This window comes from Triturus cristatus, chromosome 5_1 (assembly GCF_964204655.1).
Source record: "Triturus cristatus chromosome 5_1, aTriCri1.1, whole genome shotgun sequence".
Taxonomy (NCBI): Eukaryota; Metazoa; Chordata; class Amphibia; order Caudata; family Salamandridae; genus Triturus; species Triturus cristatus.
In genome coordinates this window covers 940,858,890-940,879,891 of record NC_140587.1, presented here as the reverse complement: position 1 = coordinate 940,879,891, position 21,002 = coordinate 940,858,890, and the positions used below count along the sequence as shown (strand labels likewise).

At 48.1% G+C, this 21,002-nt stretch overlaps 1 protein-coding gene across 3 annotated transcripts in view; it reads right to left on the bottom strand.

Annotated features, from left to right (window-relative positions):
* The window catches only part of LAMA1 (laminin subunit alpha 1), a 692,815-nt gene that overhangs the window by 103,656 nt on the left and 568,157 nt on the right, over nucleotides 1-21,002 (bottom strand). For all 3 annotated transcript variants that reach the window (XM_085605997.1, XM_085606000.1, XM_085605998.1), the window contains one exon: nucleotides 10,267-10,420. In XM_085605997.1, the coding sequence (XP_085462123.1) occupies nucleotides 10,267-10,420 (154 nt within the window). The remainder of the gene's footprint in view (nucleotides 1-10,266; nucleotides 10,421-21,002) is intronic.

Below are 21,002 nucleotides of genomic sequence, written 5' to 3'. Positions count from 1 at the left end.
CATTGGTCTCTTGGTGGGAGTTGGGGGTCTGGGGCATGGTTTTCCACAGATATGCTATGCTTAATTGTGCATGTGTGCCATTGTGCTCATCTCCCCCTGTCCCCCCAGTCCCTTGTCATTACTCACCCTGTTGCTGTTGTGTCCGGTAATGTAGAGCAGTGTACAGGCCCCCAACTCCTGCACCGTCTCCCTACTGATGACTGTGGACACCATTCCCTCCATCATGTATAGCTCCTCCATTGTCCTCTTCAGCACTCCGACTGCATTCCCTTTGTCCACGATGGTCTGCCATATTCCTTTTTTAGTTCCCAGTGACACAGTGGAGGTGACGAACAGTAGTTGATGGTGTTCTATCACCTCCGTTATCAGGATCCTGTTTTCCTGCGGACTGAACCGCTTCTTCCTACTCTTCTTGTCCTTGTCCTTCCCTGACCCCGAGGTCCCAGGCTGGTCCTCCGGGGGGCTTGTTGGGTTCTGATTGTCCTCTGTACTTGCTCCGGCTACCTCCATTGTGCTTCGCTGTTGTTTGGCTTTTGTTTGTATGTTTTTTTTCGAATTTTATAGTACATTTTCACGCATGACGCGTGGGAATTGCAGGCCTGTGGCTGGTTTTTGCTGATTTTTGTATTGCGATTGGCGTCATCGCTACTATTTTCGCGTTTTTGCGGCGTCGCATTGATTTTAACGTGTTCATTTGACGTGTTATCGTTGGACTATCCCATGGTACCGCTGTGTTGAGAATAGCACGTTGACACAGCGTTATTTTCTCGCGATAGACAATGTGAAGAGTTGCATTAAGCTAATTTTGCGGTAGTTATCACACGTTCTTGAGAATATGCCCCTCTGTGTCAGACAATTAGGGTCGTCTGGGTTTTCTACTTAGTGTACATCATGTTGGTACACTTCATAAAAAGACAGCTTCCTACAGTGAAGCGCTATTTTGAGAAACTACTAATCTTTGTGTTAGTTACATCCTACAAAAGAGCTTAGATAATGCAAAAACAATTGTTAAAGCTGTCGTAATAGTATAACTCTATGCATGCATATTATTGATCTAAAGCACAAGTCAAATGAGGGCAGATAATTGAAAAATGGAAAAATGATAAAAAGGAAATACAACTACAAGATCTATGAAACTGGTACTTCAGAGAATGAGCTACTACTGAGTTGTAGTCTCAATGAAGACAGGTGCTTTCAAGAATTTCTCTCTACAGAAATGTCAGAATGTCCGACATGTTGAGACTATCATAACTATAAAGCAATAAGAAAAGTAAAAAGAAAATAAATATTAAGGCTAGTAAGAACCAAGCAACAATAGGTGAAAACCTCTGGCTGACATAATTTAAGCAAATGTCACCTGCTTGGGTTTTTGCTACATGATGCACAATGAAGACAAAAAAAACAGGCATGATCGATTGAAAATGTCACTCTTGTCATTTAGTATGCAAATCTTGACGTAGGAGTAGTAGTAGTAGTAGTAATAACTTTTTTTGGTTAGATAACCATCAAAATATACACATCACCAAATAAAACAGAAGCACTAGTAAGTAATAGACAAGGAAAATGGTACATGTAATTCCTTTTCTGAAAAAAGAAAAAGGGGGACCTATATGCACCCAGATACAGCGTAATCACAATGTCCTGATTAAAATACAATCAAGGAAATCATTAACATTTTTCTAAAAGTTTGTTACTCATCATTGTATTCCTCCAGGTAATGAAAATTAACAACTTGACCATACAAAATGCGACTGTTACTGAAGTGCAAGATAATATAAAAACATGTGTTACTTAGGGGACAAACAAAACAAATAGCTAAAAACCACCTATACATTTATAGCGTTAGTATGGATGTGCAATAGAGACTGTGCAACAATTGCATAAAGTGACATAGTGCAAATGGATAATTAGGTCACAGTACAACAAGTAAAACAATCAGCTAGTAACCATGGGAATGTATTACATTTAAAGCTTTCAGTCTCTTGTACCACATCGTTTGTAAATATTTACTAACAGCAAATACTATTTTTGGTGACGTGTCCCTTCTTAAAATCCTGAAGATTTCCAGGTGACTAATAGTAGACAAGTCGCAGCAGATTGGAACTAACCATTTGCGACGTATGGTATGGTATTCCCTGCAGAAGAACAATACATGTTTCTCATCTTCGTTACACAACCCACCGATAGGACAAATGTTTAGATCTTGGTTAGTACACCATTTGCTTGTAAAAGACCTCAGTGGTAAGATCCCGTAACGGAATCTTATATACAACTTCCTGGTTGGGAATGGGTATATTGAATCAAGGAATTCTTCATACATGGGGGCAAACTTGTGATCTAAAAAAAGTGCTGATTACAGAACCATTATTAATATTGGTAACATAATGGTCGGTTATATAAGCCCAGAATTGACATGTTAACAGATTGTTATCTGATTTTACAATGGAGTTAGGGCCATCCCACAAGTTCTGCAATCCAAGTTTAGAAAACCAACCTGAGACAGCTATGTCCCATGGAATGTCCCTAGCTCCATAAAGATTCAATAGCTCTACCAAAGAGTCTTTAAAAACTCCAAGTTCTAGTATCGACCAGAGACGGATTTAATAAGCTAAGGTTTTTAAAATAGCCAGATCAGCAACTCATTTTATCCCAACATCAAAGTACATTGGGGTTAGTGGTGAGCTAGATGGTAGACCTAATAGTCTTCTGAAGAATTTATTTTCAGCGATCGTCAATGAATGTAGATTACCACAGCCCCAATTATCCGCCCCATAAAAAGCAGCTCCCTGTGCGGTTGCACAATAAGTTTCCATCGCAGGAGAAATTATGCGCGACGGCGTTTGATTGTAAAACCTCAGAATAGCATTAGATCAGTGTTTGATCGTTAGTGTAGATTTTTCCAATTGGCTTGTCCACCTTAAGATATCCATGAGTCTGACCCCTAAGTAGTCAAAGCTATGAACCCTACCAAAAGCCTCGCTACCAACATAGATAGTTTGACTTCCCTTCTTCGACTTTTCAAACACCATGAACTTGGTTTTATTTATGTTTAATTCTAAACCTCTTGAATTACACACATTTTAAAACATGTCAATTAAAATTTGTAGGCCCATTGGTGATTGTGATAAAAGGAGCGAATCGTCAGCAAAAAGTTAAATCGGTATCTTCTTAGTATTCAAAACTGGGGGGTCGTTCCTGCATTGTTCTAAAACATCCTCAACATCATTAATATACAGGAAAAATAAGGTAGGGGCCAAAACACAGCCCTGGCGGACTCCTCTCTCTATGGGTATGCGATCCGTCAGTTCGCCGTTGTGGTCCCAGCGAACTTGGTCGAAGTTGTTTACATGCAGTTTTTTATTAGATGTACTAGATTAACTGGGACCCCCTTATTTGCCAGGGCTTGCCAAAGAGCAGCACGAGGAATAAGGTTGAATGCTGCTCTGAGGTCAATAAAAGCTACATATAAGGCCCGATTCACAGAACTAACTTAAGACAAAATCCTAAACTTACCACTTTTGGTATTCACAGAAGGCATTTAGTAGTAGTAAAGTTAGGATTTTGTCTTAAGTCTGTCTTAAATCTGTCTTAAGTCGGTATTAAGAGAATTATGGCCACTATCCAAGAGTGCCACCACTTTCATATCATGCAGGAGTGGTCACAGTCTTATATCAACTAATGTACGTGTTACGTACCTTAGGTAACGATGTATCTGGTAGAGATGTTGTCTAGATGCAGATTCCTTAACTTAGAGTATCCCCAGGCGTCAGACTGGATCCGGAAAAACGTTTGCAGCAGCACCTTTGTACGCCAGGGGGATGGCGCCACACGACCCCGCCCTGACGTCATCCACGTACGTGACGTTAGCGAGGTCATATAAGTCCTTCCCGGCGCGCTGACAGTTTTCTTCTGAGACCCGTTTCCGCGACACAACGCGGAGCCATCAATAAAAAAACTTGGAAAGTATGGGAACAGTGTGCGATGGATGAAAATCTGTGAATAAATAAGGAGGATGGTGCAAGACACCATTGTAAAAGAGAGAAGTAGACACTACCTACGTATAGGTGAAAAAGCCTTAAGAAAGAAACTTGCAAGCTAAGCAAAGACCTTTCCCAAGTGCAACACGGGAAGAATATCTCAACAGACAGAAATAGACTGTTATTACCATGCAGAACTACAGACAAAAATAGACTGTCAGTACCATGTATAAATGTGCCTCCCAGCAAGAACGGAGCACAGAAGGAATAACAGTCCACAGCAGGTATGAAAAGTCTGGCACTGCCCCTATAGTAATGGAGGTCTGTAACAGAGGTGAACAGAACCCCAAATAAGACTACCGTAGAGGAGATCAGAACCATGAGCCAATAGAGAAGGCGGAAAGGCAGCAGGAGAAGATAAGAAAATGAAGAGGAGTCTCCTGGTGAAGGTCAACCGAAAAGACATCATTTTACAGACAAGAAACCCTTGAGAGGGAGGCAACTGTATTATGGCAAATCTCAAAGGGACGCAACAATGTGAGCACCCATGAGAGAAAAAAACAATGCCAACTGTAACAGGGGGGCCAGCGGAAAACCCCACTTGGCAAGGTCCTCGCAGAACGGGGAGGCTAGGTGGGCGTTAAGAAATCTGCGGCTAGACAACGTACATCGTTACCGAAGGTAAGTAAAACGTACATCTGATAGAGACATCTGGCCGCAGATTCCTTAACTTAGAATAGATGCCACAGCCATACCCCAAAAAAGGGGGGTGGGTGTGCGAGAGAACAACAGAAAGAGCCAAGCACCCAATTCGGCAACAGAGCGACGGATAAGGGGGGGGGGAAACCTGTGGGAGAACAGCCAGACCGCAACCCAGCAGCTCGAAAGGGCATAAATAACAAAGCAGGAGACATCCCAAAAATGCCTGAATGGCGCCACACCATACCCGTATAAAAATGACAGGCAGAACGGAAGAAGCCTTGTACCAGAGCAGGGAGAGAGAGAGAAATGAAGAAGAACCACTCTCCGCTTAATGGCACCCAATGAGTACACCGACCCAAGCTCGAAAGGAACTTGAAGAGATGCAACCAGCCTAACAGACTAACCTAAAAAGGAAGTCGAAGAAGCCGGTGTCACAAGCCCAGGGCAAGAGCTAGAACCTGAGCCATGCATTGGGAATAGCTAGGGGGCAGGAAACATGTCAAGTGCACACACAATCCCCAAAAAGGGTAAGTAGAGGCAATTAGCATCAATTCTAAACCCGCGAAGCAGGAAGAAATATTCAGTAGGCAAACAGCCAGAGAGACCTTAAGGTGGCTTACACAAGAAGCATAAGACTGTCCGACCGGGCAATATGAAGCCAAAGAAACAACCTACAATAGAGCTGTCCCGCAGGCTCAGCTGTAACAATAGTACGTGAAAACGTGGAAAAGGGCAGATCCGAAGGAAGTGTCCAAAAAATGCCAAATTTACGAATGGTGGGAAGAGTCTCTGAATCCGAGACCAACACTCCAGAAAAGACGCATAGTGTTGAACACCAAAAAAGGAGCATATGTGAAATTGGGAAAGTACACCAGCAAGCAGAAGCAAGGAGGAACCTATTGGCAACTTGCTACTACCTAGAAAAGGTCCCTCACACATGGAGATATTGGTCCGGGTCGTGCGGCCTCGAAAGAGGTGACGACATAGGAAGAGGAATACAAATGCATATGAAGTTATTGGTCCGCGTTGTGCAGCCTCGAAAGAGGTGCAACATAGGGGCAGCCAGCATGTATACAGAATGTATGAACATATAATCATGTACAGACAGATCTTGCCAGGAGCCAGAACATGCCCGTACCGGAACATATCTAGCACAGTAAGGTCAGGCTGGAGCCATTGTAGAAGAGGAGCCCATTAATCCTCCCAAAGAGGTGGATGTTCATGGCGTGAGCATATGGCCCCAGGAAAAAACAGAGAACACCGGACAATCTGACCACCAGACGACGCATGGCGACACAAGCTCTCCAGGTCAAGGTGAAATAAGCAAAGCTATATAATAGCATAAAAGTACCCCACATGGAGTATGCATACCCCAAACAACGGGGAACACCTCTTAGGGCAAGAAGCCAAGCTAAAAGAGTGCAGTAACGATCTGAACCCATGAACCTGAGTTCCGAGCCGTATGACATTACCAAGCTGAGCCGCCGGCTCAATACCACAGTCAGAGGACCAGACACAGCAACCCGTGGAACGCTGGCATAGCAGGCCAACATGCAGCTGAAAGCAAAACGCACTCAAGGGATGCCAATAAAAGAGTAATCACCCTTGACCACAGAAAAGAGGACGTAAGGTTCACCACCCATGTTAAACACAGAGCGCATCGAAGGGATGCGAAATGAAAAAGTATCACCATGGAAGATAGGCCTAAGAAGACATAAGTGGGAGGACGAAAGCCTGCAAGGAGTCGGTGAACCGCCGACTCGGCGTGAGCATCAAACAGCAAAACCCCATCAAAGGGTAAGTCAACCAGTCGCTCCCGGATATTTTCTGGGAAGACACTATCCCGTAACCAAGCGGGACGCCTTAAGGCAACAGAGCCCGCCATAGCTCGGCCCAAAGAATCTGCAGTATCTAAGGCTGAGTGGATTGTGAATTCGGCAAGGTTGCGGCCGTCCCAGAGGTGGCGAAGAAGATCAACCCGAGCACCTTCAGAGGTGGCAGAAAGCAAAAACTCTGCAGAGTCCCACAGGGCAGATGTAGCCTGAACCAAATCACACACTGTATTTAAGGACCGTAGGGCCGCACTAGTGGAAGCAAAGATGATCCTACCCTATGACTCAAGCCATCTAGACTCCAGAGTGGGAGGAAGCATTAGAGGAGGCAGTGAAGGAAAAGCAGTCTGCAACACAAACCCGTGCACATCAGGATGCACAAAAAGACAAACAGGGTCATGCGGAGCTGGACGGTGGGGGTGCAAAACTGAACGAGCCACTGGGTCACCGGAAGCAGGCCGGACCCAGGTACCCAAAAGGGTATCATAAAGGGAAGCCTCAGAGGGCAGAAGTGGCTCCACATTCCCAGACCCCCGGTGAAGGACCTCAAGCAAGGGGTCCACAGACAAGGGGGCAGATGGGGGTTGCATGTTTAAAATGCAGGTGGCTAATGAGACCACTCTCAAAAAAGCTGCACCAGCCTCGCTAGCCCTCCGTGGAGGGGACACAACTTATCAGTGGGGGAGGGTTGTAAGCTGACCCTCCCAAGACACTGAGGGTGCGACCAAAGCCCCACGGAAGGGAGCCCCATTGAAGAATGAGGATCCTGACGTGGCTCCTGGGGAGGCGTAGAGACTGCCAGATCTGGGAGCTCCTGAGGAGGCTCCACAAATTCCAAGGGGGGCACTGGCAACAGTACCTCCGGTGATGCTGGACGAGAGGGCGGCGCTGAACTCTCTCCAGAGGCCTCCGGAGAAGAGTCCATAATTCGGCGTGGACACAGTGCCGAAACGACGCACGTCGGCGCCACCCTTGCTTCGTCAGTCGCTGTCTCGGCAGCATCCGGCGTCGACTCAGTGCCGTCTGGCGCCAAAACTATGACAAAGCCCCCTTCCGAAGAAGGAGAAGGCACAGAGCCAGCGAGGCAAGCTTTCGGTGTCGACTCCAATGAGCTCCGACTCCGGAGAAAGAAGCGGAGGCGGAGCCGAGGAGGCGGGCCGAGGAGGCAAGCTTTCGGCGCCAGTACGGCACCGACCCCGGCTCCGGACAGGCGATCGCCTGCCCGGGAGCCCAGGGTGTGCTCAAGGCAGGGCTATGAGCACCTGCAACCACCTGCGGCGCCACAGGGAGCCCAGCGGGGCTATGCGGCGCGGCAGAGGCGCCGTGGATCGTAGAGGGGGACCCAAATGGGCAACGTCCTAACGACTCCACGTGGACCGCAGAGGGGGACTCAACCGGGCCGCACCCTAACGGCACCACATCTCTGACGTTCCTGGGGGGAAAAGGCTCAATTGACTTCGCCCCGGCGAATCCGTCAGAGATCCCAGAAGAAGCAGAGGCGCCGAGGACGCCCCCGGAATGGGAGAGGGCCCAAGGGAGGCCTGCAGAGTTGCGGCATATGCCTCCATTTGGGCCCGAGTCGCCCCCACACCCGGAAAGGGTTGGTAGAGGGGGGGCAACTGTTGGGAGCACATGTCTGGAATGTTCCAGGAACCAGTGCCTCTGACAACAGAAGAAGGGGAGGTCGAAGACCTTGGCGACAAGCGCCTCAACTTACAAAGTGGTGAACGAAAGCCCCGGACCCCGGAGGCCGAACAACGGCAGAACCAGACAGTAGAGGGACCTGCCATTGAAGAAGAAGCCGGGGAGGAGATGACTCCGACCGGGACAGCCGTGCCCAGAGAGCTTCATACACCGCTCCCGGCAAAACTTCGGCTTCAGGTGTTGGCAGGCTTCGCAGTACATGGAGTCATGGACTGCGAAGACACCCAGACACCACATACAAATAAGATGCGGGTCCGTCGCAGACATCTGTCGCGAACAGGAATTACAAGTTTTAAAGCCCGATGGCATTGCACACTGTTCCTGACGCGAAGCGTCGACAAGGAGGCCTGAAAACAGGCCAGAGGAACCGCTCACTCCGGATCCGTGTTGCACGCGGAAAAGAAGGAAACTGACGTTAGCGCGCCGGGAGGAATTATATGACCTCGCTGACGTCACGTATGTGGACGATGTCAGGGCGGGGTCATGTGACACAGTCCCCCGGCGCGCAGAGGTGCTGCTACAAAAGTTTTTCCGGATTCAGTATGACACCTGGGGATATTCTAAGTTAAGGAATCTGCGGCTAGATGTCTCTATCAGATACATAGTCAAGATGTCTCTATCAGATACATAGTCAATGGTACTAGTAAAAACCCCTCTTTTAAATGTTACTGCCCTTATGATGTCAGATGGAGTGCGCCCATTGCATGCTCTAAAGCCCCTGCTTAATGTGAGGGGAGCCAGTTCTAGTGCAACATTTGAGAACCTTTTCTTAGGGTGACCTAACAGTGGTGGAATACGCCAGACTTCATCCTCCTCTTTTGTTATGTCGTTTAGGTGGGTCGAGTGTTCAAAGGAGGTATTGAAACCACCAGCTACTACTATTTTTATGTTGGATTCCAATTTAACCAAAAAAAAAACAAGGAGGGATAATGTGGTAGATTTATCAGGTCCCCTTGTGCTCCTGACATAGATATTAAACATAGACAAACAAAGACCAGACTAGAAAGTCACAGTGATCCCCATTAGGTCAAGACTATCGATCGGCATCAGTGTAGAAGTGCTAGCGCAACTATTCTTCCTTAGGATCATGAGCCCACCTATCGCTCTCCCATAGTGGGCTGCCGGATTTGCCTCCACGCTATCACAAGTGAACCCCTCAATATGTTCTTTTTCTGTCGCCCACGTCTTCTGTAACAGGCAAATATATTGTTCGGCTATTAATTCCCTCCATTCTAATTTCGACCCCAGACCAGCTATGTACCAGGATAGTAATTTAAGGAAAGGGGCGGGGTTATTCTGCCCATTCGGCTCAATTTCAGTCACAGCAACTAATAGCTCGTCTTGGCCACAATTCCCTAGATGGTTCAAGCTATTAGCAACATAGTGCTTGCACCTACTATCTGCAAGATTGTTGACCAGCTCACAAGGGGTTAGTGAAATTGGATGTAGCTCCATATGGCTGTGACTCTCTACTAAGGTAGTTGAGTCTGCCAATCCCACCTGATAATTGTCTGTATGGTTGATCTTTTCATCCCCAACATAATAAACAGACAGATTACTTGGGTCAACAGAAGAAAGATCTAGAGTAATTGAATCCACCAACCCCAACTGATGATTGGCCGTATGGTTGATCTTTTCATCCACATCATATTAAACAGGCAGATTGCTTGGGTCAGCAGGAGATAAATCTGGGGCATCGATACAACCTGGGGCATGAAGGGTTGTATGTCCCTGCTTCCCTATTGAGGGGCATAGATCTTCCATCCCCGCCTGAAGGTAGCCTGTGTGATTAGACACTTCATCCCCAGCACAATAACCCAGAGAATTACTTCGCTCAACAGAAGTTAAAACTGTAAGATCAGAACACTCAATGACAAAAGAGACTAGAGGCAGTCTACTGGTTTCTTTTAAGTTAGAGTACTTAATCTATTCAACATCACGCTAACATTAATTTGGAATTATCACACTCTGTTGGTAAACTAATATAAATCTTCATGTTTGACAGTGTCTACCAAAAAGGATAAATGAATTGCTGAGTCAGAATTACTCACCATCCCATCGGAAGCTAAATACAGGAGAAGCCCATTCTGTGAGAGGGTGCTGAAATGCATTTCTATGTATGTCGTTTCAGGTCGAAGGGTCTTCTCTACTATAGAATATCCACTGCCATCAAACTGGAATGAAGTGTCTCTTTTCTCACTGGAACTACAAAATAAAGCATGTAAATTAGAAGTCCTAGAACAAGAAGAAAAACAAAAGCGGATATTTATCTTTATATTGCAAAACTAATTTTCAGCACATCAATTAGAACTGACCCTCTAAAAGTACAAGGTCAAATATCAACAAATCTGTTTGGATGAAGTACTTATTGTATGCTGTATTTCAATGTGACTAAAATCTCCATTTGATTTCTTAACTGGGAGGATTAACATCAAATCCCACAATCCTCAACTCTCATCAAGCTGTCTAACTGGAACGCTCACTCTTGTACATTGTTTAGCTCTACCTTTGCACCACAGACAGACCGAAGAACTATCAGAATGATTCCTAAATGGCCTTTTAGCACATCAAACTCAATGTCACTCAAAACAGGCTCCCTGGAAAAGGTTGTGGCTTTGCCCATTGCTATATTATTATCATACTTTTTTAAAGTTTAAAATGCTTTATTGAACTTATATGGAAGACTAATATAAAGTAAACACAATATTCAAAACAGTACAATTCAAGCACAGTGAATAAAATAAATATATGCAAGCTTAACAGTTCAATATATAAACTATTTACAAAACAATATGCATTTTTAGGAGATTTTGTAAGAGAAAAAAAGAGGGAGAAGGAAAAAGAAAGAGAAAAGGAGAAGAGAGGAATCATTCATACTTTGAATGAAGTGACAGCAAATGTAATACTGTTAGCACACATTAAAATGAAAAGAGAAGTACAACAAGGTTTTTATACAAGAAGTGCCCATCTTCAAAGAATAGTGTTATAAAGAATCCCAGTAATAATAAACAGGAATCTAACAAGAGACAATAAAATGATGGATAAAAGACCAAATGGAGGCCACACGTAACAAAGCTGTCATGGAGGTCCAGTTGATCATGATCTCCACTGAGTGAACAATTTCATTTTAGTTCTCCAAAAAGAGAATTTTCACAAGGTTGAGCAATCTCACTAGAGGCTAAGATCTAAAAATTATTAATAAAGCTCAGTAACAATCCTCTTTTCACCACTACCATCTGAAGGAGTTTGTGCAATTATGAAAATCTAATCCATTGCATCATCTTTGCATGTTGCTTTCAGTAAATTTAATGAAAATTAACCCCTGCGCTGCGGGGGTAATTCCCCGCGGCGCGGGTGGGGGGGCGGTGGCGGCGGCGCTGTGCTCATGACAAGCCCACTAATTGATTCTCCCGCACAGGCGGGGAATCAATTACGCATGGGAGTGGCGCGACGGTTATGACGAGCCCAGCTCGTCATGAGCACAGCTCCACTGTGCCTCATGACGAGCTGGGCTCATCATGAGCATGCAATAGGTTAACAAAACCTGGGGAGTGAGAGTTTTGATGCTTTCTTTTAGGTTTCAATCCTTAGTGAAATAAAACCATTACCAAAGGGATGCCTCAAACTCGTTACTTATCAATATATCCTGCACGTAGACAGTGCAACACCCCCTCAGCATCACTTCAGCACCAGTCAGTATCAGTCAGCACCACTTCAGCAGCACAACCACAGCACCACCTGAGCTTCGCTCAGCCACACCTGAGCACCACCACAACACCAGCACAGCAGCACCTTAGCATCATTTAACTCCAGCGCTGCACTACCTCAGCCCCAGCACTGCACCAGTGCAGCACCGCACCAACACATCAACTCAGCACAAGCACAGCACCACCTCAGCATCAGAGCAGCACCACTTCAGCAACAGTCAACGTCACTCAGCACCACTTCAGCAGCATAAAAATAGAACCACCTGAGCATCACTCGGCAGCACCTGAGCACCACCACAACACCAGCACAGCAGCAGCTCAGCATCATTCAGCCCCAGCGCAGCACTACTTCAGCCCCAGCACTGCACTACCTCAGCACCAGTACAGCACCACCTCAGCACCAACACACCGTTCAAGCACAGCACCACCTCTGCACCAGTGCAGTACCACCTCACTGCCAGCACAGCACTACCTCAGCATCAGTACAGCACCACCCCCTCAACATCAGTGCAGCACCAGCACAGCATCACTCAGTACCACCACAGCATCACTCAGGACCAGCAAAGCATTTCCTCAGCATCATTCAACACCACCTCAGCACAATCAAAGCATCAACACAGCACCACCTCTGCATTAGTGCACCACCATCAGCGCAGCACCAAATCAGTACCTGCTCAGCCCCACCACAGCATCAGCGCAGCACCAGCCCAGCACCATCTCAGCAGCAACTCAGCACCAACACATCACCACATCAGCATCAGTGCAGCACCACTTCAGCACCAGTGCATCATCACCTCAGCACAAGCACAGAACCAACTCAGCATCACTCAGCACCATATGGGCAGCAGCACAACATCACCTGAGCACCGCCAAAGCATAATTCAGCACTACCTCAGCATCACTCAGCACCACCTGAGTATCACCTCTGCACACCAACACCTCAGTATCACTCAGCACCAGTCAGGCAGCACCTCAGCACCAACACAGCATCAACACAGCACCACCTCAGCATCAGCGCAGCACCATCTCATCATTAGCACAGTATCACCTGAGCATCACTTGAGCACCACCTCAGCACCACCTTAGCATCAGCAGAGCACAACCTCAGCATCAGCACAGCACCCCATCTTCATCAGTGCACCGCCACCAGTACAGCAACAATTCAGCATTAGCGCAACTTCACCTCAGAACAAGCGCAGCTGTCCCTCAACACCAGCACAGTCGTGCCTCAGCAACAACTCAGCACCAAAGGCAGCACCACTTCTTCATGAGCTTAGCACCACCTCAGCACATCACTACCTCAGCATCTGCAAATCACAATCACAGCATCAGCACAGCACCACCTCCTCATCAGTGCCCTACCACCTGCGCTGCACCAACTCAGCACCGGGGAAGCACCACCTCAGCATCAGCAAATCATCACCTCAACATCAGACCATTTCAGCATTAGGACAGCACCACCTCCTTATCAGTGCACCACCACCAGTGCAGCACCAACTCAACACCAGCACAACACCACCTCAACACCAGCACAGCATCACCTCAGCACCAGCACAGTATCACCTCAACATCAGCACAGCACCATCTCAGCATTAGCACAGCACCACACCTGCATCAGTTTATCACCACCAGTGCAGCTCTACCTCAGCAACAGCACAGCCCCACCTCAGTACCAGTACAACCCTACATATGCAGCAATTCAGAACAACAAAGCACCATTTCAGCATTAGCGCAACACCACCTCAGCACCAGTAAAGCACCACCTCCGCACCAATGCAGCATCACCTCAGTATCACCACAACACTACCACAGCATCTGCAAATCACAGTCTCAGCATCAGCACAGCACCACCTCCTCATCAGTGCCCTACCGCTTGTGCAGCACCAACTTAGCACCTGGGCAGCACCACCACAGCACCAACACAGCACCACCTCAGCACCAGCAAAACATCACCTCAGCATCAGCATAATTTCAGCATCAGCACAGCACCACCTCCTCATCAATGCACCACCACAGGTGCAGCACCAACTCAGCACCTGCGCAGCACCAGCAACACATCACCTCAACATTAGCACAGCACCATCTCAGTAGCAGCACAGCATCACCTCTGCATCAGTGCACCACCGCTAGCACAGCCCCACCTCAGCACTAGTGCAACCCTATCTCAGCATCTATTCAGCACCAACACAGCACTACTTCAGCGTCAGTGCAGAATCACCTCAGCACAGCACCAACTCAGCATCCCTCTGCACCACCTGAGCAGAAGCTTAGTATCAACACAGCACTACTTCTGCATCAGTGCATGTGAGAAAGTGGCTCTGTATATACTGTTCCTTAATAGGTACAGGGTGTACAGAGTCCACAGTCCCCCAGGGTTTGACAGAGGCTAAAGTTAGATATAACCTTACTCTCTAAAGTGGTAGCTTGGTCGAGCAGTAAGGCAGTATCAGAGGACAGTGTAACGCATTTGTTGCACACACTCAGTCAGCAAATGGTTTCACACACTCAATAACTGAACCCTAGGCCAATGGTTTATATATAAAAAATATATGCTTGTTTTATTTTAGAACCAACACTTGGATTTAAAATATACTTTCTCAGAATGAGATATTTCATATAAATACTTTTGCAATATGCAATTGACTTTTGTAAACAGTTACAAGTGGTTGCAATAGGCAACTCTAGTTTAAACACAACAATGCATTGGGCAAAATGGAAAATTCAAGTTATTTGCAACAGATTACTTTTTAGATTACTTTTGGAATTCCAGGACTGGATCCTAGATTCAGTCCTGGGTCAGTACTCAGAATCAAGTGATGAAAGTCGACTTAATTACTGTAATGATTTTTAAACAATATTTAGCTATTTTAAAAGTTGACACTTAGAAAATATTTCAAAGAAAACAGTCAATGATTCCCTATGGAAGAAAATTCAAGTTGCAGGTACAGTATGCTCTCGTTACTTTTGTAATCCAGTACTGGGTGCCTAGACTCAGTACTGGGACCTTTATCCAAAACAGGTAAGTAATTACGTTTTCAGATATTATACGATTTTTGAAGAATATTTAAAGATTGCAGAAATTGACACTTAAAAGAAATTTCACAGAAAAACAGTCAATGATTTCCTATGGAAGAAAATTGGGTTACTGGTAAGTACAGTTGTAAGTATTTTTCAGAGCCAGTGCTGGGCATCAAGATCCAGCACTGGGAGCTCACCTAAGAGCAGGTGAGTAATTTCGTTTTCGTTACTCGGCTGATTTTTGGTGAATATTTTAAGATTTGAAAAGTCCACACTTAGAAGAAATTTCAGGAAAAAGCCAGTCAATGTTACCCTATGAGGAAAATAGAGTTATCGGTTTAAGGGTAAGTACTCGACTGGCAGAGTTGAGGTTCTGGGCATAGACTCAGGGGTCCCCCAGGGTCAGGTAGGTACAGTTGGTTCACCCTCAGCGACTCTAGGGCGGCCGGGTGCAGAGTGAGTTAGGCCCAATGTTATCCTACGAGGGATAGGGGGGCCTTGGTTGGTGGTTGCTGACTGGCAAGCAACGCAGCTGTGGGAGCTGGGCTCCTGGTCACTTACTCAGGGCAAGTGGGGAAGTCGGTAGGTGTAGAGGTTTCACTGCCAGGGCCACTTGGGCAGCTGGGTGCAGGGTGCTTTTGAGCCTTCGGGCGCTCAATTGATTTCAATGGGAAATCTCCGGGTTGGAAAAAGGCTGCAAGCTCGGGGACGGGGATTCTTCAGGTGCCACCACCACTTCAAGAGGTAAGTTGGGTAGTTGGAGGATAGGTAGGTACCCCGGGATTGGGCACAGGGGGCCGCAGGGTTCCGCATGCAGGGGTGCCTTTTGGTGTCGGGAAATCTTACCCTCTGTTGATCGCGGTTGGGGGGCACCTTGTTCTGAGGCTGCAGGCTCCTTCAGGAGTGTCGAGGGAGGTCCTTGGGTGCCGGACTCGGGGTCACAGTCGCCGTGGGGTCGTCCTCGTGGTCTTTGCCCACTCCGGCACTGGCCAGGCTTGGCTGGTGCAGAGTGTGCTGAGTTTGCGGTTCCGGGCTGCTGCCAGGGATTAGAGGAAGGTTTTGAGTAGAGCCTCTACTCATGGGAGTCCCAGGGGCTTAGAGCCAAAAGGTAGCCAGGTCCTCCGGGGCTTTTTGAGGTTGCTGGCCACAAGAGATGCCGGGTTGGAGCAGGAGCAGGTTCGAGGGTTGACAGGCCAGTAGGGCTGGGGAGAAAGCAGTTGGTGTCTTCCTCTTTTTAGCAGCTGCAGGGCGGGTCTTATTTCTTCTTGCTCTTCTTTGTAGTTTTGAATCTGGAATCTGGGGAAGGAAGGTTCAGGGTGCCCCTAAATACTAGATTTAGGGGCGTTACAGGTAGGTGAAGGGCAGGGACCAATGGGTCCCTGTCCTGGGGTGGGTACACCCCCGATCCTGCCTCTCTCCTGTGGGAGGGGGGCAGTAGCCTAGTCCTGATAGGGTAGGGCTCCCCATCTTCAAGATGGCAAGAGCCCGGAGATGTGCTTCACCTCATCTCCCCCACCTGAGGGGTGGGGTTGGCAGGCTGGCACATCCCCTGTCCTTATTTGGGGTTTCCGGCCAAAGCTTCCCGCCAGAGTGGGGGGTTGCAGTGGCCTGGGGAAGCTCACAGAGGCAGCATGCCTTTGAAGCTTCCCCCTACCCATCCTGGGGGAGGAGATTTAGCACCTCGCCCAGGATGTGCATTGTTGCAGGCCCGGAGAGCAGGGGCTCTCCTACCCAGGGGTCCAGCAACATGTCTGCTGGGTGGCAGCCTAGGCAGCCTCAGAGCAGACATGGATTGTAGGTTAGGTTTAAGGGGCACCTCTAAGATGCCCTCTGGGGTGCTTGGTACATTAAATCCCACACTGGCATCAGTGCGGGTTTAATGTGCTGAGAAGTTTGATACCAAACTTCTCAGTCTTTAGTGTTGCCATTATGGTGCGGTGGAGCTCGTGTTTGACGAGCTCTCAGCACCATGTACTCTTAAATGGCAGCACTGCACTTACAGTACTCAGGAATGGACCTGGGCACTGTAGGGGCACAGGGCTCCTGCTCCTGTGCCCACACCATTGGCATAAGGCACCCAGCTAGAGGGGTGGCTGATGTATGCCATGGCAGTGAAGGTGATGGGCATGGCACACAGGGATGTGTGTCATGTCGACTTTGTTTTTGTCGTGCACCCAAACACTCAGCCTGCAAAGGCAGTGTGTGTGTGTAAGGGTACAGGGCCTCTAAGGGTGGCACAAGGAGTGCTGCAGCCCTTAGAGGCCTTCCCTGGTCACAAGGACCTGGGTACCTAGGGTACCATTTACCAGGGGCTGACATGTGGCCAGGGTTTGCCAATTTGGGTTTGGTTTGTTTTAGGAAAGGAACATAGGCCCTGGGCACCTGATTGGCAGGAGTCCAGGGCACACTCAGTCAAAGTACATTCAGCAAGTCAGCAAAAAGTGGGGGCATACCATGCAAGAAAGATGGCCCTTTCTCACACAACCCCCACCCCCCCAAACTAAAGGTGATGAGACTAACCTTGCCCTATGGAGTCTTCTTTGTCTAAGTGGAAGAACCTGGAAAGTCCATCTGCATTGGCATGGGCAGTCCCTGGTCTGTGTTCCACTTCAAACTGCATTCCCTGTAGGGAGATGGACCACCTTAGTAGTTTTGGATTTTCCCCTTTCATCTGCATTAGCCATCTGAGAGGTCTGTGGTCAGTTTGAACTAGGAAGTGAGTATCAAACAGGTATGGCCTCAACTTCTTCAGGGACCAAACCACAGCAAAGGCCTCCCTCTCAATGGCACTCCAACGCTGCTCTCTGGGGAGTAGCCTCCTGCTTATAAAAGCAACAGGTTGGTCTTGGCCTTCATCATTGGTCTGGGATAGGACCGCTCCTATCCCTAGCTCAGAGGCATCAGTCTGCACTATGAACTGCTTGGCATAATCTGGAGCTTTTAGAATTGGTGCTGAGCAAATTGCTTCTTTTAGGGTGTCAAAAGCCTTTTGGCATCTAACTGTCCAGTTAACCTTCTTGGGCATCTTCTTGGAGGTGAGTTCTGTGAGGGGGGTCACAATGGACCCATACCCCTTCACAAACCTCCTGTAGTATCCAGTCAAGCCAAGGAATGCCCTGACTTGGGTCTGGGTTGTTGGAGCTATCCAGTCCATGATGGCCTGGATCTTGGGTTGTAAGGGCTGTACCTGGCCTCCACCTACAAGGTGGCCCAAGTACACCACAGTGCCCTGCCCTATCTGGCATTTGGATGCCTTGATAGTGAGACCTGCATTGTGCAGAGCCTCTAAAACTTTTCCAAGGTGGATCAGGTGATCCTGCCAGGTGGAGCTAAAGACAGCAATATCATCAAGATAAGCTGCACTAAAGGACTCCAGCCCAGCCACGACATGGTTCACCAGCCTCTGGAAAGTGGCAGGGGCATTCTTTAACCCAAAGGGCATCACAGTAAACTGATAATGCCCATCAGGGGTGGAGAATGCTGTCTTTTCTTTTGCTCCTGGGGCCATGCCAATCTGCCAGTACCCTGCAGTTAAGTCAAAGGTACTGAGGAATTGGGCAGCCCCTAATTTATCTATCAGCTCATCTGCTCTTGGGATAGGGTGAGCATCTGTCTTGGTGACAGAGTTGAGCCCTCTATTGTCCACACAGAACCTCATCTCTCTCTTTTCACCTTGTTGATGAGGTTTGGGGACAGATCCACTGGGCTGGCCCAGGGGCTCTCAGAGGGTTCAATGACCCCTAACTCCAGCATCTTGCTGACCTCAGCTTTGATGCTCTCCTTGACTTGGTCTGACTGTCGATAGATTTTGTTTTTGACAGGTGCACTGTCACCAGTGTCCACATCATGGGTACACCAGTTTGTCAGACCAGGGGTCAGGGAAAAGAGGCTAGCATACTGCTGCAAGACTTGCTTACGGTCAGTCTGCTGTTGGGCAGAGAGGGTGTCTGAGAAGATCACACCATCTACTGACCCATCTTTTGGGCTGTAGGAGAGGAGGTCAGTGAGAGGTTTCCTCTCTGCTTCCTGCTCCTCATCAGTCACCATCAGCATGGTGATGTCAGCCCTGTCATTGTAGAGCTTGAGGCGGTTCACATGGATGACCCTTTTGGGTGTCCTGCTAGTGCCCAGGTCAACTAGATAGGTGACCTCACTCTTTCTTTCTAGGGTAGGGTAAGGGCCACTCCATTTATCCTGGAGAGCCCTTGGTGCCACAGGCTCCAAAACCCACACCTGTTGCCCAGGTTGAAATTCAGCCAGTGCAGCTTTTTGGTCATACCAGTGCTTCTGGAGCTCCTGGCTGGCCTCAAGGTTCTTGGATGCTTTTTCCATGTACTCAGCCATTCTGGACCTTAGGCCAAGCACATAGTCCACTATGTCTTGTTTGGGCTCTTGAAGAGGCCTCTCCCAGCCCTCTTTTACAAGACAAAGTGGTCCCCTTACAGGATGACCAAACGGAAGTTCAAAGGGTGAGAAACCTACTCCCTTCTGTGGCATCTCCCTGTAAGCGAAAAGCAGGCATGGCAAGAGGACATCCCATCTCCTTTTGAGTTTTTCAGGGAGACCCATGATCATACCTTTCAATGTCTTCTTGAATCTCTCAACAAGGCCATTGGTTTGTGGGTGGTAGGGTGTAGTAAACTTATACTGCACTCCACACTCCTTCCACATGTGTGTTAGGTAAGCAGACATGAAGTTGGAACCTCTTTCTGAAACCACCTCCTTAGGAAACCCCACTCTGGTGAAGACACCCAGGAGGGCCTTGGCTACTGCAGGAGATGTAGTAGTCCTAAGTGGAATTGCTTCAGGGTACCTAGTGGCATGATCCACTACCACTAGAATAAATGTGTTCCCTAAGGCTGTGGGAGGTTCAAGTGGACCCACAATGTCCACTCCTACCCTTTCAAAGGGGACCCCCACCACTGGTATTGGGATTAGGGGGGCCTTTGGGTGGCCACCTGTCTTGCCACTGGCTTGACAGGTAACACAGGAGCTGACAAACTCCTTCACCTTTTGGTGCATCTGGGGCCAGTAAAAGTGACTCACTAGCCTTTCCCAAGTTTTGGATTGCCCCAGATGTCCAGCTAGGGGGATGTCATGAGCCAAAGTTAGGAGGAACTCCTTGTACACTCCTTCTGTGGCACTGCCAAACTTCTCAGTCTTTAGTGTTGCCATTATGGTGCGGTGGAGCTCGTGTTTGACAAGCTCTCAGCACCATGCACTCTTAAATGGCAGCACTGCACTTACAGTACTCAGGAATGGACCTGGGCACTGTAGGGGCACAGGGCTCCTGCTCCAGTGCCCACACCATTTGCATAAGGCACACAGGTAGAGGGGTGGCTAATGTATGCCATGGCAGTGTAGGTGATGGGCATGGCACACAGGGATGTGTGTCATGTCGACTTTGTTTTTGTCTTGCACCCAAACACTCAGCCTGCAAAGGCAGTGTGTGTGTGTAAGGGTACAGGGCCTCTAGTGGTGGCATAAGGAGTGCTGCAGCCCTTATCACAAGGCCCTGGGTACCTAGGGTACCATTTACCAGGGGCTGACATGTGGCCAGGGTTTGCCAATTTGGGTTTGGTTTGTTTTAGGGAAGGAACATAGGCCCTGGGCACCTGATTGGCAGGTGTCCAGGGCACACTTAGTCAAAGTACATTCAGCAATTCAGCAAAAAGTGGGGGCATACCATGCAAGAAAGATGGCACTTTCTCACAGTGCACCACCACCAACGCAGCACCACCTCAACACCAGTGCAACCCCACCTCAGTACCAGAGCAGCCCCACCTCAGCAGCAATTCAGTACCAAAGCAGCACCACTTGAGCATCAGCGCAACACCACCTCAGCATCATCCCAGCATCAACTCAGCACAGCATCACTCAGCACCACTTGAGCACCAGTGCAGCACCACCACCTCAGGAAGACCCAACACCACTGCATTACTCAACACCACCTCAGTATCAGTCAGCATCACCTCCACACCACCACCTCAGCATCACTAAGCAAAACCGAAGTCTGCCCTTGGAATCTGACATTTGTTGATTATCTCCTAGTATCCGTCCGC